Below are 13,993 nucleotides of genomic sequence, written 5' to 3'. Positions count from 1 at the left end.
TTTTTCTCCCCCTTGCAGGGCTGCCTCTGTGTGCCTGGATTTTAAGAGCCCATTACTCCCAAAGCATAAGGCAAGGTTAGGTCTCAGAGGGGGACAAATACGGTCTCAATCTGATAAACGCCAGGCAAGCAGCAAATAAAATAATGGCTACACGAGGGATGACAGAACAAAAAGAGACATCTCTATCCGGGAGAAATTCTCTAGTGATTGAGTGGTTTTAGGCATCGCCGAGACACCGTTTCTTATCGCTCCCCTCCCCTCCCCTCCCCCCACCTCCGCCCGGCTCCCTTCTCCCCTCCTTATAAGACTAAAGCCCTTCTATGGGATTTAGACACTTTCTCTTTCAACAGATGCTACAATGTTTTGATCCCAGCTCCACAGCTGAAAGGTGCCGCAATCGGTTTGCTATCTTGCTTGCTTGCTTGGCTTTTTTCTCTGCTAGTTTTCCGCCTCACTGATTAAGACACTAAGAAACTAAGGAATGATTTTATTTCCCAGCGTCTTTTATCCACCCCACACACCCACTTTTTTTTTTCTTTCCTGGAAACAAATCCTATACCCAGCGTCAGATGGTCTAGCTTTTAGATAATAGGGACGGCATATTCACTCGCTTTCTTACGGATTAGGTCCAGAGAAGGTGGAACGGACTATTGAGTTCTTTAGAAAGCTGCTTTTCTCTCTCTCTCTCTCTCTCTCTCTCTCTTAAAGTCTCCCTTAAAAAAAAGAAAGCAAGATATCTTAATGGTCTGTCCTTTCTTTCTTTCTTTCTTTCTTTCTTTCTTTCTTTCTTTCTTTCTTTCTTTCCTCCCTCCCTTCCTCCCTCCCTTTCTTTCTTTCTTTCTTTCTTTCTTTCTTTCTTTCTTTCTTTCTTTCTTTCTTTCTTTCTTTCTTTCTTTCTTTCTTTCCTTCTTTCCTTCTTTCCTTCCTTCCTTCCTTCCTTCCTTCCTTCCTTCCTTCCTTCTTTCTTTCTTTCTTTCTTTCTTTCTTTCTTTCTTTCTTTCTTTCCTTCTTTCCTTCTTTCTTTCCTTCCTTCCTTCCTTCCTTCCTTCTTTTCTTCTTTCCTTCCTTCTTTTCTTCTTTCTTTCCTTCCTTCCTTCCTTCCTTTCTTCCTTCCTTTCTTTTCTTTTTTTAAAACAACCCACATATCTGTCTTATCCGATCAAAACTTTAGAGTTAAGAGACCTCGGTGAGGTTTTGAGGAGGAGAGGAGCGGGAGGGAAGAAAAAGAGATGAAAGCCAATGGGAAAAAAGTCATCATAAATGTTATTGGAAGGGGGAGAAAAATGAATTTAGGGGGAATCTGCGTGGCGCTGAAGTCAATCGAGACTGTTCCGTTGATGTTCGTGGAGTTGGATCCCAACCTTTGCCGTCTTTAATGCCGATTGAAGGAAGGCGGCCTTCTGGAGGGGGTATCTGGATTTGTTGATTTCTATTCAGGCTTCTCTAGCCTTCCAGCTGAAAAGCAGCCAATTTTTCTTGTTACTTCCCCCCCACACACACACACACAGTCACACACAGTCACACTCACCCACAGACAGCCCACGGTCTGAGGGTATTTTATTTCTTACTCTTCGGCTGTAAACCGAGCTGCCTAACTCGTCCCCTTTGGCGAGCTGACAGACAGACGCCCGCGACACCCGGCGCTTGCCATCCCCACCTGGCCGAAGGGAGAACTCGCCAGAGAGATGTGGCCTTTCCTGGCCTAGCCCTGCAAATGGGAAGCCGACCTGATGGGGGTCCGAAGGGCAGGGCGCGCAGGGCTTGAGCTGAATTTTGGCTCCTTTCCATTCCCCCACCCCACCCTTTGGCCTTCTTTTCCTTGGCTTGGGTGACAAAAGGTCCACCAAGGCGCCCCAACCTTCTCGTCCTTGGGCCGGATGGAAGCTGAACTCGCGGTACTGTAGTTGAACGGGGAGTTCTTTGAGCTCTCAGAAAAGGGGACTATTGGCAGCTCGGGGGGCTCCTGGGCGCACCCTGAGCTTGCTTGTTTTCTTGCAGACGTTTCATTGCCCAGACTAGGTAACGTCATCAGTGCTACATCAGTGACGATGTTACCCTCGTTTGGGTAATGAAACGTCCGCAAGAAAAGAAGCAAGCTCGGGGTGCACCGAGGAGCCCTCTTTCAGGTCTCTTTGGAAGCTTAATCCCCAACAAGCCCCCATCTTTGGTTTCTCCCTGTTTGGGGAAGAGGCTGAAGCTCCAGAGCTTGCCTTCCAAACAAGGAGGCTCCTCTCCTACCCCTGAAGTTTCTTCAGCCATGGGGCACATGGTGCCTCTCCCACCGAGTCTTTGCCAGGAGATGGTGGATCTAAGACAGACCCATCTAAGGCCATCACCTGGATCCTTCCCAGCCCCCCCCTGCTGAGTTTGGACACCCATGCACCATGGGGGAGAAAGGAGGGGGGCCTCCCATCAGCTGCCAGCGGCATAACCTTTGCTGGCGCTACACCCCAAACACCTTGGACACACGCGGGGAGAGGGCGGGGGGGGGGGGGCGGGGGGCGGCTTTATCCAGGTTCCAGAGGTTCCCTGGTGTGTGGAACTAAGGGAGCAAAACATTTGGTAAAGGCCGATCTTAGAATCCCAGCAGTTTGGTTTAGAGGTTGTGGGGCAACAAAGTGGCTGTTTCTTTTTTTTTTTACAGAAATACCAACCTAGAAGTCCTTACTCTGAAAATGCTTTAAAAGGCAGGCATCACCTTTGGTTAATATGTGGAAGCAGGGCTCTTGTCTTAGACCCTTCTCTGCCAGTTGAAGCTTACTTAATCTAAGCTAAGTAGTTCTCTCTCTCCTCCCCCCCTCCTTCCCCCCTCCCGTGTTGAGTAAACAGGCTGAATGTGTGGAGCTGGTCTATTCACCAGTTTAGGGGTGTTCTTTCTTTCTTCTCCAGCTCCTATAGAAGGGTGGGGGGGGGAAACCCTAAAGAGCATTGAGTAGCCCAGCCCAGGGGACAGTGATTAATGATAGTAGTGCCTAAAGGTTAACATACTTCACTGAAAAGTCTGTTGACTGGGATCCTTGTGATACAATGTGGGCCACTGCACGCCTCAAGAGAATCCTTTTGTTGGGCCGGCCTGATTGTGTCCTCAAAATTCTGCCCACGAAAGTTTGCCAACCCTCCTCCTTGCCCCAAGAGTTTAATAGTTTCCTTTACTCTGCTGGCATTGTGTCCTGGTGAAAAGCAGCCCCCCCTCGCTATTCAAGTGGTGGTGGTCATCTCAATAGATCTCCAAACACCCATATGGTGACCACTGGAGATGAATCCAACTGTTTAAATGGGGGAGAAAGTTGGGGTTTTAAAACATTTCAAAGTGTTTGAAAAGATCTCTACCAGATCCTGTCACAATTCTCTTTTTAGGCTTTGAAGGTTGGACTCCATTGTTGGCTGATTATAACCGATTTATTGCTCTAAAGTTGATTTCCCACAAAAATCTGTTTTGTAGGCTAGAGGAGTTTTTTTTTTAAAGGCTGTTCCTTTCTTTTTCACATAACTTTCTCCCTCTCATCTTCCTTCTCCAGGACATGTATCAAAAGAAACCCTTGTTCTATTTTTCATTTAGCAACTTCAAAACCACTCCAAATTATGCTCTGAAAGGAAAGGGAGAGTTAATTTACTGACAACTTCTCTCCTTCTACAGGAATGTCCATTTCTTTTGTAAAAAGAAAGGGGGGGGGGTTGAAGCAAAGAGAGAGAGAGAGAGTGTGAGAGAGAGAGAGAGAGGAAGAAACCTTTCTTTCACACACACACACACACACACACAGCCGCCCTCAGTTTTCCTCAGGGTCTGCAGACACTTTGAAAGACAGCTCAACCAGGAGCATATCTTTACCTCCAGCAGCTATGTGAAAACAATAAAACTTTCTCTTGTTTAATGATAGAAATTACATTAAAAGTGGTGGAAATGCCCTAATTAAAAATGTACCACAAATGATATGCCAGGCGCTCAGCTGCAGAATAGCATATTTAGCTACTTAGCGAACTCGCTACTATTTCTTGTTAAAATTACATGTTAAAATTTTAAAAGAAATCTTACTTTTCTCTGGTGCAACACATTACAAAGAATGGACAGTCCTTTTATCTAAATATAAAATTCCATTTTCAGCAATTATAGCCTGTTCTTGGTGATGATATAATTACAGCTGTGCTCTGTAATAGGTGTCAAGGCAATGCACACTCATACAATAGTTGAATAAAACTGCAGAACAATGCAGGCACTTCTAAATTCACAACCTTTAAAATGAAATTGACTGTGCAGAATTAAAATCAAAACTAGATAAATATTTTTTAAAAAAGATTACAAGCTTGGCTTGGCTTCTTAATAGCATTTTCTGCAAACCTATCAGCATCTAATTGATTAGATAGGAGTTACTGATTATAGATAATCTGAAAAAGTGAGCATCCCTATTCTAAATATACCAATAGGTAAATAAAATTTAATAGAAATAATATTTTAGGAAGGCATGCTGGAAAACTTGCACCGCACTCATTTGAACAATACCTTTGACTTGTTGTGAGAAGGGGCAAAAATAATAGATTTCTTTAGCTGTATTTTTAAAGTGTTGTTTAGATATTTCGGAACTGGATGTTTCTACCTGGACATGTTTTTGGTTCCCCGTTGTTGTATGCTGATTAACGTTTTATGTCAGCTACTTGGAACATCACTGAACTGTAGAAAGGGATAAGCCCTACTCGCTTCGGCTACCGTTCCATTTAAGGAATCCAGATTGATTTTTTGCTTAGAAGTCACTGAATTGCCCTTATAAAATTTCCCATCCTGGAATTCTCTGTATTCTTCAGAAGAGACAAATAATTGGAACAGATACCACCGTCGTTCCACTCCTAACCACCTTCTGACCACCATACATGCTACAATGAGCACTGAAGATCCTGACATCTACAAGCTTTCTCTGCATTTCAGTTTAGGGTCAATGTCCCAAAAATTCTTGGGTGTTAGGTACCATACTTTCACCTCCTGCATTCAAACTGGATCAAAATGACCATATCCAAATCCACAAGCTATCTTTTCAATAAAACATATAATATGTTTTAGATTTAGTGCATATACAATTTTAAATCCAAATGTGAACTATGACAGCCAGTTTGGTCTACTGATTAAGGCACTAGGCAAGAAACCGGGAGACTGTGAATTCTAGTGCTGTCTTGCACATGAAAACAGCTGGATGACCTTTCTCTCAGTCCTAGGAAGGAGACGATGACAAACCATTTCTGGAAAAACTTTGTGTCAAATTTCTGACGTATGGGCTTTTCAAGTTACTCTGAGGCACAGTTTACCTTAAAAGTCCTTTATTAGCCTAATACACCGGCAAATGCTTACTCGAAGGAAGCTGGAATCTGAAATCTCCACCCCCTTGCACAAGATATTAAAACACAATTCTCCACCTTTCTAATTTTGTCATTAATCATATTCTCCAATTCATTTAAAGAATCAGTTTCCCTTCCGTTAGAAAACCCGCCAAGCTCTTATCTTCTTTAATTTCAGATGGCCTTGAGGAACAATCCTCCTCTTCCCCCCTCCCAACCTTAATCCAATCTCTTAAAGCAATACACAAGTTTAACATATGAAATGGCTACTTCTTCATCTCTTGTCAAGCAAGAACATTCCATGTTATTAGCAGCGATGTTATTAGCAGCGTTGACACTTTGCCAAGAAAATGGCAAGGACTTTGTTCAGCCAATTTCCAAGAATCAGAGAGAGTTAAAGAGAAGGAAAAAAATTGAAATACGGACTGAGCCACAAAAGTCTTATTATTCAGCATAGGTTATGCCTCTCCAGGAATGAGTGGTTGGAGTACTGTATTGTCACTTTGGGATAAATGAAAAAGAGAGGTCCTCAGACATGGTTGGCTGTGTTTGCTACGGCACATGAGTTCAGCACAAACTTTCTTAGAAGGGTTTCCTCTTCCTTTTGCAGATGGCTGCCAACAGCAAGAAGGAGGGGGCGAAAATACCAATTCCATCAGTTCAAATGGAGAAGATTCAGATGAGGCCCAGATGAGACTCCAGTTGAAAAGAAAGCTGCAGAGAAATCGGACGTCCTTTACCCAAGAACAAATCGAAGCACTTGAGAAAGGTGAAGCTTGTTTTTTGTGACCAAGAGTCAGAACAAGGGGCGTATAATGTATACTGTTCTGCCTCTTCTCTCCTGGTATGGTAGGATCAATCTAGGACAGACATAGGATGGATGTCCAGTCTAAGAATGTGATTTTTATGATGGCTTAGAGATGCAGCAATTATACAAGCAGCAGAGCAAGCATTTGGAACTGGAAGTTCAACAGGATCCCAAAGCTACCCTGTCTTTGTGATGAGATTTTCAGCTGCAATTTTGCATCCTGCTTTTTTTTTTGGATTGTAAAATATGCACAAGTCTCAGCCCATCATCGTCTAGTTCCCTTGCTCCCAATGTACCAGTAGTTGATTGGGAGCTCATCTGATTTGAGGCCTGGATTTCACAGAGTTATCATTTGAAATTGTCTTGAAAGCTGGCGTGAGAAAAATACTCTAGGGTTTATCTATTAACTGCTTAAAATTATTGGTTTCTGTCTAAACATGATCTGTAATTATATAAATCATTTTAATATGAATCACTTGATTGGGAAGGAATCATTCAATAATAATATCTCACACTTCAAATCAAACCTGCATTATATGATCTTGTTCAAAGCATTCCTCTGATGATATTCGTCATAAAAGATTTAGAACGTCAAGGGCACTCAGAATATTCAGAAAGCTAAAAGCAAATAACCTATTTTAATGCAAATTCTATGGGTTTCTTTTCTATCAGAGTTTGAGAGAACCCATTATCCTGATGTGTTTGCCAGGGAGAGACTAGCTGCCAAAATAGACCTGCCTGAAGCAAGAATACAGGTATTCAAAAGAACATACAGTATTTTTCTTCAGCTCTTGCTACCTTGCTATATGCTTTCTCTCTTTCTTCTCTGTGCATTCGTGTTCAAGAAGGTGGGATAGTGATTTTCATTGTTAATAATTTAATAAATTGTTTTAAATCTGATTTTAATTGCATTAAGGGTTTGGCACTCTGTATTTTCTTCCAATAATACATAATCAATAAAATAAATGCAGACTCCAGTGAAGTTATCTGCATCCTACTTAAAGCAAGTAGCATTTATGCACACTTTCATCTAGAATTCATCTAGACAGATGTTCTAATTCAAATGCAGTAAATATGTACCTAAATTTCCTGTTTGGAAAGTCCACCACACATGGATAATCTTGAGTGGCCTTTGCTAAATTTTTTACCCCAATGAATATGGTAACAGTTGAAAAATATGGAAGCGAGTACTTCATGAAGACGGTCTTTTTATTTTCACAAATGTTTTCTATTAGTCTTACAGCCAGTACTGAGGGTTTTTCTTTTCTTTTCTTTGTCTTTCTCCTCCTTAAACTAATGGGACATATGTTGTATTGGCAGGTATGGTTTTCCAACAGGAGGGCAAAGTGGAGACGAGAAGAGAAACTAAGAAACCAGAGAAGACAAGCCAGCAACACCCCGAGTCACATTCCCATCAGCAGTAGTTTTAGCACAAGTGTCTACCAGCCGATCCCACAACCAACAACACCGGGTAATATGCTTTAAGAAGTGTATTGTGCAACTACTCACCCTTTCTGGGCAATACCATGGAACGCTGTCTGGCAACCTTACCCAACCTGGCGTCTTCCAAATGCATTGGCTGGGGATGATGAGAGATAGACTTTGTCACATCTGGGAGCCACCAAGTTGGGGAACGCTGCCAAAAGTAATGCAGTCATCTGATCAAAGTGTAACTAATACATCCATCCTCTCTATCTATCTATTCTATTATAGTTTCCTCTTTCACATCAGGTTCAATGCTGGGCAGAACAGACACCGCGCTAACAAACACATACAGTGCTTTGCCACCCATGCCTAGTTTCACAATGGCTAACAACCTGCCTATGCAAGTAAGTATAATCTACTAATATGCTCTCTGAGCTGAGTAATCACTGGGCAGACTCTCTGTCCTTTGAAGTTAGTAACAATTCTAGACTATAAGGGAGATCTCTCCAGGGTTAAGAGGATTTTCCATATCATGCTGCTATCACCAAGTGTGCAATCTACCCAGTATTTGTGGGATCTTATGCATATTATCAGTTTGATTTAACAAAATGGGAAACCCTGGACTACTGCTCACAAATAGAAACACACCCACATGCACGCACATACAATAGAGAAGGAGTGGAATTGATGCTTCGATGCTTACCATTCATCATGCTGATCAGAATCTCTATTTTATCTACCAGTATACTGAAACATCTTTTTGTTGTGTTTTAACTATCTTGACAGATGGCTAAAGTTACCAATTGTTAATGGATCACTAATCTGGGCAAAATATTCTTAAGCATGTAGGCAGAAAGTAAATTGGGATTTTCTGGTAGTTTTTATGGCGAATAGATAAGCAGTGGCTTCTGTTTTCCCACTAGTTTAAGTATGGTAACAATAAAAGATTCTACAACTTAAATTGGTTTGCCCAGATAACTAGGAGTAATGCTTTCATTTAAGGAGGAAAGAACTATACGTTGTTAGTATGAAAGCAGAAAGGCAGTCTGCTCCTTAATTCTAAATGGATCAAACGTTTGATACTGTCCTTCCTACTATTTTTATCTGATCCCTTGGTGATAAAAGCACTATATTGCTTACAAGTTTGAAGTCTATCTTATTGATCCCATATAGACCAAGGCAGCAGTCCACAAATTGCTTGTTTCAGGAACCTTGCCTTTATTTCAGCAAGGTGTTTTAAAGTCAGTGAGAAGATGTGTAACATAATAGAAGTTTTCCTAGGAAAGGTGAAATTCTGCAGCTTCTGCAGGCCCTCGGAGCTCATACAGAAATTCGGAGTTGTCACCTAGAAGGCAAACGTATAAAACTTTCAGGCAAAGATGTAGATTGCTTCTTCTGGTTGATTTATCTACATTATCTGATCCAAAACATTGGCACAGCTAGCGTTGATATAATGTGTTTCAGGTTCATTGCTCAGCACGGGGCTCACATTTTGTGGAAATAAATGAAATAAGAACAGCAAAGTGTAAGCGTGAACTGGTAAATAGTGATCAAGAACAAAATTGCACCTCCCTTTCCTATTCTTATGTGCTATAGGTATGGTCAGGTTGTACTGCAGTATAGGATTTCCAAACCCAGATTTGGTTTAAGTTGAACAAGTTGCCAATAAATGGCAGGCAGGCTTCTTTTAATTTCTCTGGCTTGCAATGACTTTGCCATTCCAAATCATTCTGTAATGGGCCATAGTATCATTGTAGGGCTATTTATGGCCAGCAGAGCTGCCACTTCTTGATTATTTATTCATTAATTAGATTTATCTCCCAATTTGTCTTTGGGAGATGAAGCAGCTTACTTAGCATTCCTTTGTCTAGTTATCCTTCACTAAAACAAGCTTGTGAAGTAGTTCAGCATATGAGATTGTGCAAAGCCCAGAGTCACCCACTGAGTTTCCCTGATTGAGAATGGACTTGGACTTGGGTGTTCACCATCCTAGTCCAACACTTTAACCATGACACCACACTTTGAATTTTAGTGCTATTGGGATGGGGTTGCACAGTAGACAACATGGGCAGTTATTAATCCAAATTAATTTAATCTGACAAAAAACAAGATTAATACCAATGAAGTTTGAAATCATATTTTTATAATCCCAATTCTACAGGCTATGAGACCCTTGAAAGATAAATTTTCTAGGCTCTGATCTCAAACAGGCAACCTTTTTTAAGTATTGTTGACTTCCAAGAATCCATAAGAATTTTTCTCAGGCCTCCATGCTGTGCATCTATGCCATGACTCATGTCCAAAACATGCAGTCCAGTATATCTTGTCTTTATTGAACTGTGATCAGTGGTCCTGATCCAAACAAAATTAGCAAAGAAATGTCCATTGAATATAAGCCAACTGTGATTAAGGACAGCTGGATAACATTTGGAATTGTTGTTTGAGTGATGCTGATGGGTTGTCTGAATATTTGGTTCTTTCTTTGAACCTACAACAGTATGGTGTAATGGAATGCCTGTTGTAATGAAATGGCTTGCTATGAATTGTCTGATCAGTTTTGGTAATAGTTCAATGTAATCCCATTTTTCCTCTAGTGAGGACAGTACATTCAGGTGCAAGATTGTTTTGCTAGCATGGTTAAATACTTGGTTTGGGACTGGATTTTGATTCCTGGAAAAGCTTGAATGACACTTACCCTATCCATTCAACTACATTTCTTTAAAATATCAAACTGATTACAAAATTGTAGAAGAAACCAAAGTAGCATAGAAATGTCAGCACTCACTGAAACAGAAGCGTAAAGCATACTCATTTTTTTTGTTTTATTCAGGGGATTTTTAAAAAGTAATCTCAGGATGTCCCAAGCATAGCAGAGGGTCGAAGCACTATTTTACCACTTAAGAATTCCCCTCTCCAAATTGGTTTCTGATCCAGCCCAACGTCTATTCAAATTTGTAGTTTGTCATAACATTCAGCCAGTAGAACTTGTAACCCTAGTATATTATAGAAGAAAGTAGGCAGATCCTGAGAAGAGCTTCCCAACTCTTACCCCAAACAACGTGGTCTGGGAAGTGGAAAAAAGGATTTGATTAAATTATCCAGAAGCTCTGAATCCAAAAGGCAAAAAAATTCAACTGGGTAAAAGGAAAAATATCTGTTTAAAAATGTATCTAACTAGAAAAACTCATTAGTATAGAGCTGCTGTGGAAAAAGAGCTTATTAACATGCTAGCAGACTTACACCTTGCTGATGAGACACCAGGGCTATTGGCACCCTAGAAATACCCAAGGGGAAGCAGAGGATGTGAACAGCACCTGCAGTTCTAAATAGCAGTGTTAAAATGAATATTGCTGCTAACCCTCGTGCTTGTAAGCATGCAGATTACTAGTCAGGAAAAGAATGCATTCTTGCACTCTTAGGAAGATAACAAGTTATGGATATTCAATGGATGAGCTTGAACAACTCTCTTACAGAATGCCTTAAAAAGACTAGCATTAAAAAACCCCCGATATTTGCAAACCTCAGAAGCTAGAACATATGTCTGTGAACACAAGAAAACTATTTAGGGAATAAATACTTTGAGATCTTTTAAGTATTTCACCCAACTTCCAATTGTTGAAGATAGCTCTAGAAATGAGGAAAAGTTAGTAAGACAAATTATTGGAATTATATATGATTGTACTTGGAAAATTTATTATGCTATATATCTCTGTAATAACAATGCCAATAATCAAGTGAATACACACACACACACACTGTATATATACAGTATATTTACATATATACAACACACTGTGTATGAGTGTACATATGTCTGTATATATGCACACAACATCAATTTAAATTCATGTAGTAGTAAAATTTACTTCAGGAGCAATATGCATAGAATTATGCTGCAAAATGAAATATTTTGCACTTAAAGTCCTGTCTTTATCATAATCAGGTGCTGCTAAATATCTCAGAGAGTTTCAGCTCGTTGTAGGAAGTGAAATGTAGCATATATGGAAGAAAAGGCACCAATTGAGAAGTGATGCCAGTGTTACTGGTACAGCTTTCATGCCTATCCAGATGGCTGATATTCTACATAGGGCCGTGACTTTTAAAGGGAAGGCTGAGGCATGTGAGATTTGGATGAAAAATCTTTTGCACTTTTGAGTGAAATGAAAATTGCACAAACGGACTCCTCTTAGCTCGTTGGGCATTTCTCCTCTTTTGTCACCCTCTTCCTAGGTTCGTACATGATCCAGAATCTAATAAATGGGGTGGATTGGGAGAAATACATTCCTTCCTTTTGGACTGATGGAAGAGGAAATTTTCAAACTGGAAAGCTAGATGGCTATTATTAATATAGAGTACAGTAGATTCTCTGCATGGACACTTAGAAAAATCACGAAAGATCAAGGTTTTCTCCTAAATTCCAATTCAGTGACAGTTCTGATTGGACATGCTTTACTGTTAGTTCCCTAGCTTATGAATGTTCTGAAACCTTGCAGCTGTATTTTTGCAATTTATGAAAATAGAGGCGGAGTGGACTTCATCCGTAGATAGGAAAGCAGTGTCCAAAATTTAAATGAAAGCATGCAATGGTCTGTTTCCATGATGTATTTAATTGGGCAGAAGCTGGGCTGTGCCATCATCATAAGCTTGTCAACTAACCTGGAAAATTAACCTAAAAAGATTTAGGATGAACTAATCTCCCCTCTCCCAGTCAATCATTCCATGAAAACAGGATTTGAAAGGGTTAACAGAGAAGTAACCCTTTGTCTCTGAAACAGACACAAAGCTGCAGAAGCGCCTTGCCGAAATGCAGCTTTTCTAGGCATTGTGTCACTGTTTCCTTTCTACTTTTCACCCTCTGAGACCTTCACAAATGGGGTAGGGTTGGCGGTGAATGGAAAAAAGGGGTCAGCATGGGAAAGCCCTCCCTCTGACTCCATCCACAGTGGCACTGAACCTAATTAGGCCATCAATGTTTCCCCCTCCCATTATTTTTTTCTAATGGGGGGGAAACAAACTCTAAGCCTGCTTTATGGTGTGAGTGGGAGGACTTAAAAATGGCCTTCACATGGCTGCCTTATTGATGCATGTCAGTGGCTGCTGGCATATGGGGGAGAGTTTATTGCTCTGGGGGGACGTTGAGTCAGTTGTGTTGGCAAACAGAGCCAACCTCTGTATGCTAGAAAATGCAACTGGGCACCAGTCTTCCCTGTTGCAACCTAAAGCTCATCCAACATAGTGGAACCAATCAGTTAATATGAATGTTGCATGAGTTTGTGGAGATTACATTTGCACCATCTGTTAAAAAAAAAGAAGGAAAGATAAAATGATGTTTAAAGTAATGAACATTATATCGGTCTTTTTACCCACAGCCCCCAGTACCCAGCCAGACTTCCTCTTATTCTTGCATGTTGCCCACAAGTCCATCAGTAAATGGGAGGAGCTATGATACATACACCCCTCCTCATATGCAGACACATATGAACAGCCAGCCAATGGGCGCTTCTGGAACCACTTCAACAGGTGAGCAACCAACCATTGGTACCTTCATCAGAGATACTTTATAGGAGTGCTTACGCGTGAATTGGAATTTTGATTCCTTTGTGCAAAACTTGATGACTTGTTATCAACTCTTAAACAAAAGAAGAGGAGATAACAAATCAGTGTTTAAGAGTCCAATTAGATATCATTGGAGAGTATGAATAAAATAATCTGGTGAAAAAGAAAGCCTCATTTTGTTAGAAATTCACTGATAGTATAAGTCATTTATACATTAATACAAATTCTGTAGTTCAGCACTTCTTTAACCATGTAGAATAATTGATAGGTTTTGATTTTTCTCTACTAATTGGGTGAGAGGAGGGTATCTTAATATAAAAAGATGCACAAAGGTGCAATGTTTATAATCATATATAATATAATAGTACAGTAATGATAAATTACTAAGATAGACTTATGGCAAGATTTAATTCACTTTTGTCTCCATAGTGGAGAAGGAGATAAATATTATGGAATTCAGGAAGATAAAGCTCAGATCAGTTGAGGCACAGATGCTATGCTTGATCTTAGCCAAAAGGCTATTGTAATCGAATTTTGTAATCCAATCCTTTTATTGTTCTGATAAATAATCAAATACATTTTTGCCTATCTTAGCTGAAGTTTCAAAGTTACATTAGTTAGTGGGAGACCTATTGCCTAATTATTATAAACTAAACTGCTAAGCTGTGCTTGTGTTGTATTCTAAATAAATAATAAACACAATTCATATGCTACCGTATATATTAGCATATCATTATGTGGATTTTGATCATTCACATTCCTTGTTACATGAAGTTTCTCTGTTTCATTTATTCAATTATTAGCCTCTTTTTAAAGGAGTAATATAAAGAAAAAAACAGATATGTAATTTGCTCATATTTATCTATTACAGAATTGCACTGA

General features: G+C 40.1%; 1 protein-coding gene across 7 annotated transcripts in view; it reads left to right on the top strand.

Moving 5' to 3' along the window:
• Positions 1-13,993, top strand: part of PAX6 (paired box 6) — a gene marked incomplete at its 5' end in the record, with an annotated part of 42,337 nt that overhangs the window by 26,685 nt on the left and 1,659 nt on the right. For all 7 annotated transcript variants that reach the window (XM_081313111.1, XM_081313109.1, XM_081313108.1 and 4 more), the window contains 5 exons: positions 5,933-6,091; positions 6,803-6,885; positions 7,451-7,601; positions 7,844-7,959; positions 12,925-13,075. In XM_081313111.1, the coding sequence (XP_081169237.1) occupies positions 5,933-6,091; positions 6,803-6,885; positions 7,451-7,601; positions 7,844-7,959; positions 12,925-13,075 (660 nt within the window). The remainder of the gene's footprint in view (positions 1-5,932; positions 6,092-6,802; positions 6,886-7,450; positions 7,602-7,843; positions 7,960-12,924; positions 13,076-13,993) is intronic.

The sequence above is a fragment of the Vipera berus genome, assembly GCF_964194415.1.
Source record: "Vipera berus genome assembly, chromosome: 1".
NCBI lineage: Eukaryota > Metazoa > Chordata > Lepidosauria > Squamata > Viperidae > Vipera > Vipera berus.
This window is presented reverse-complemented; position numbering and strand designations above follow the sequence as displayed.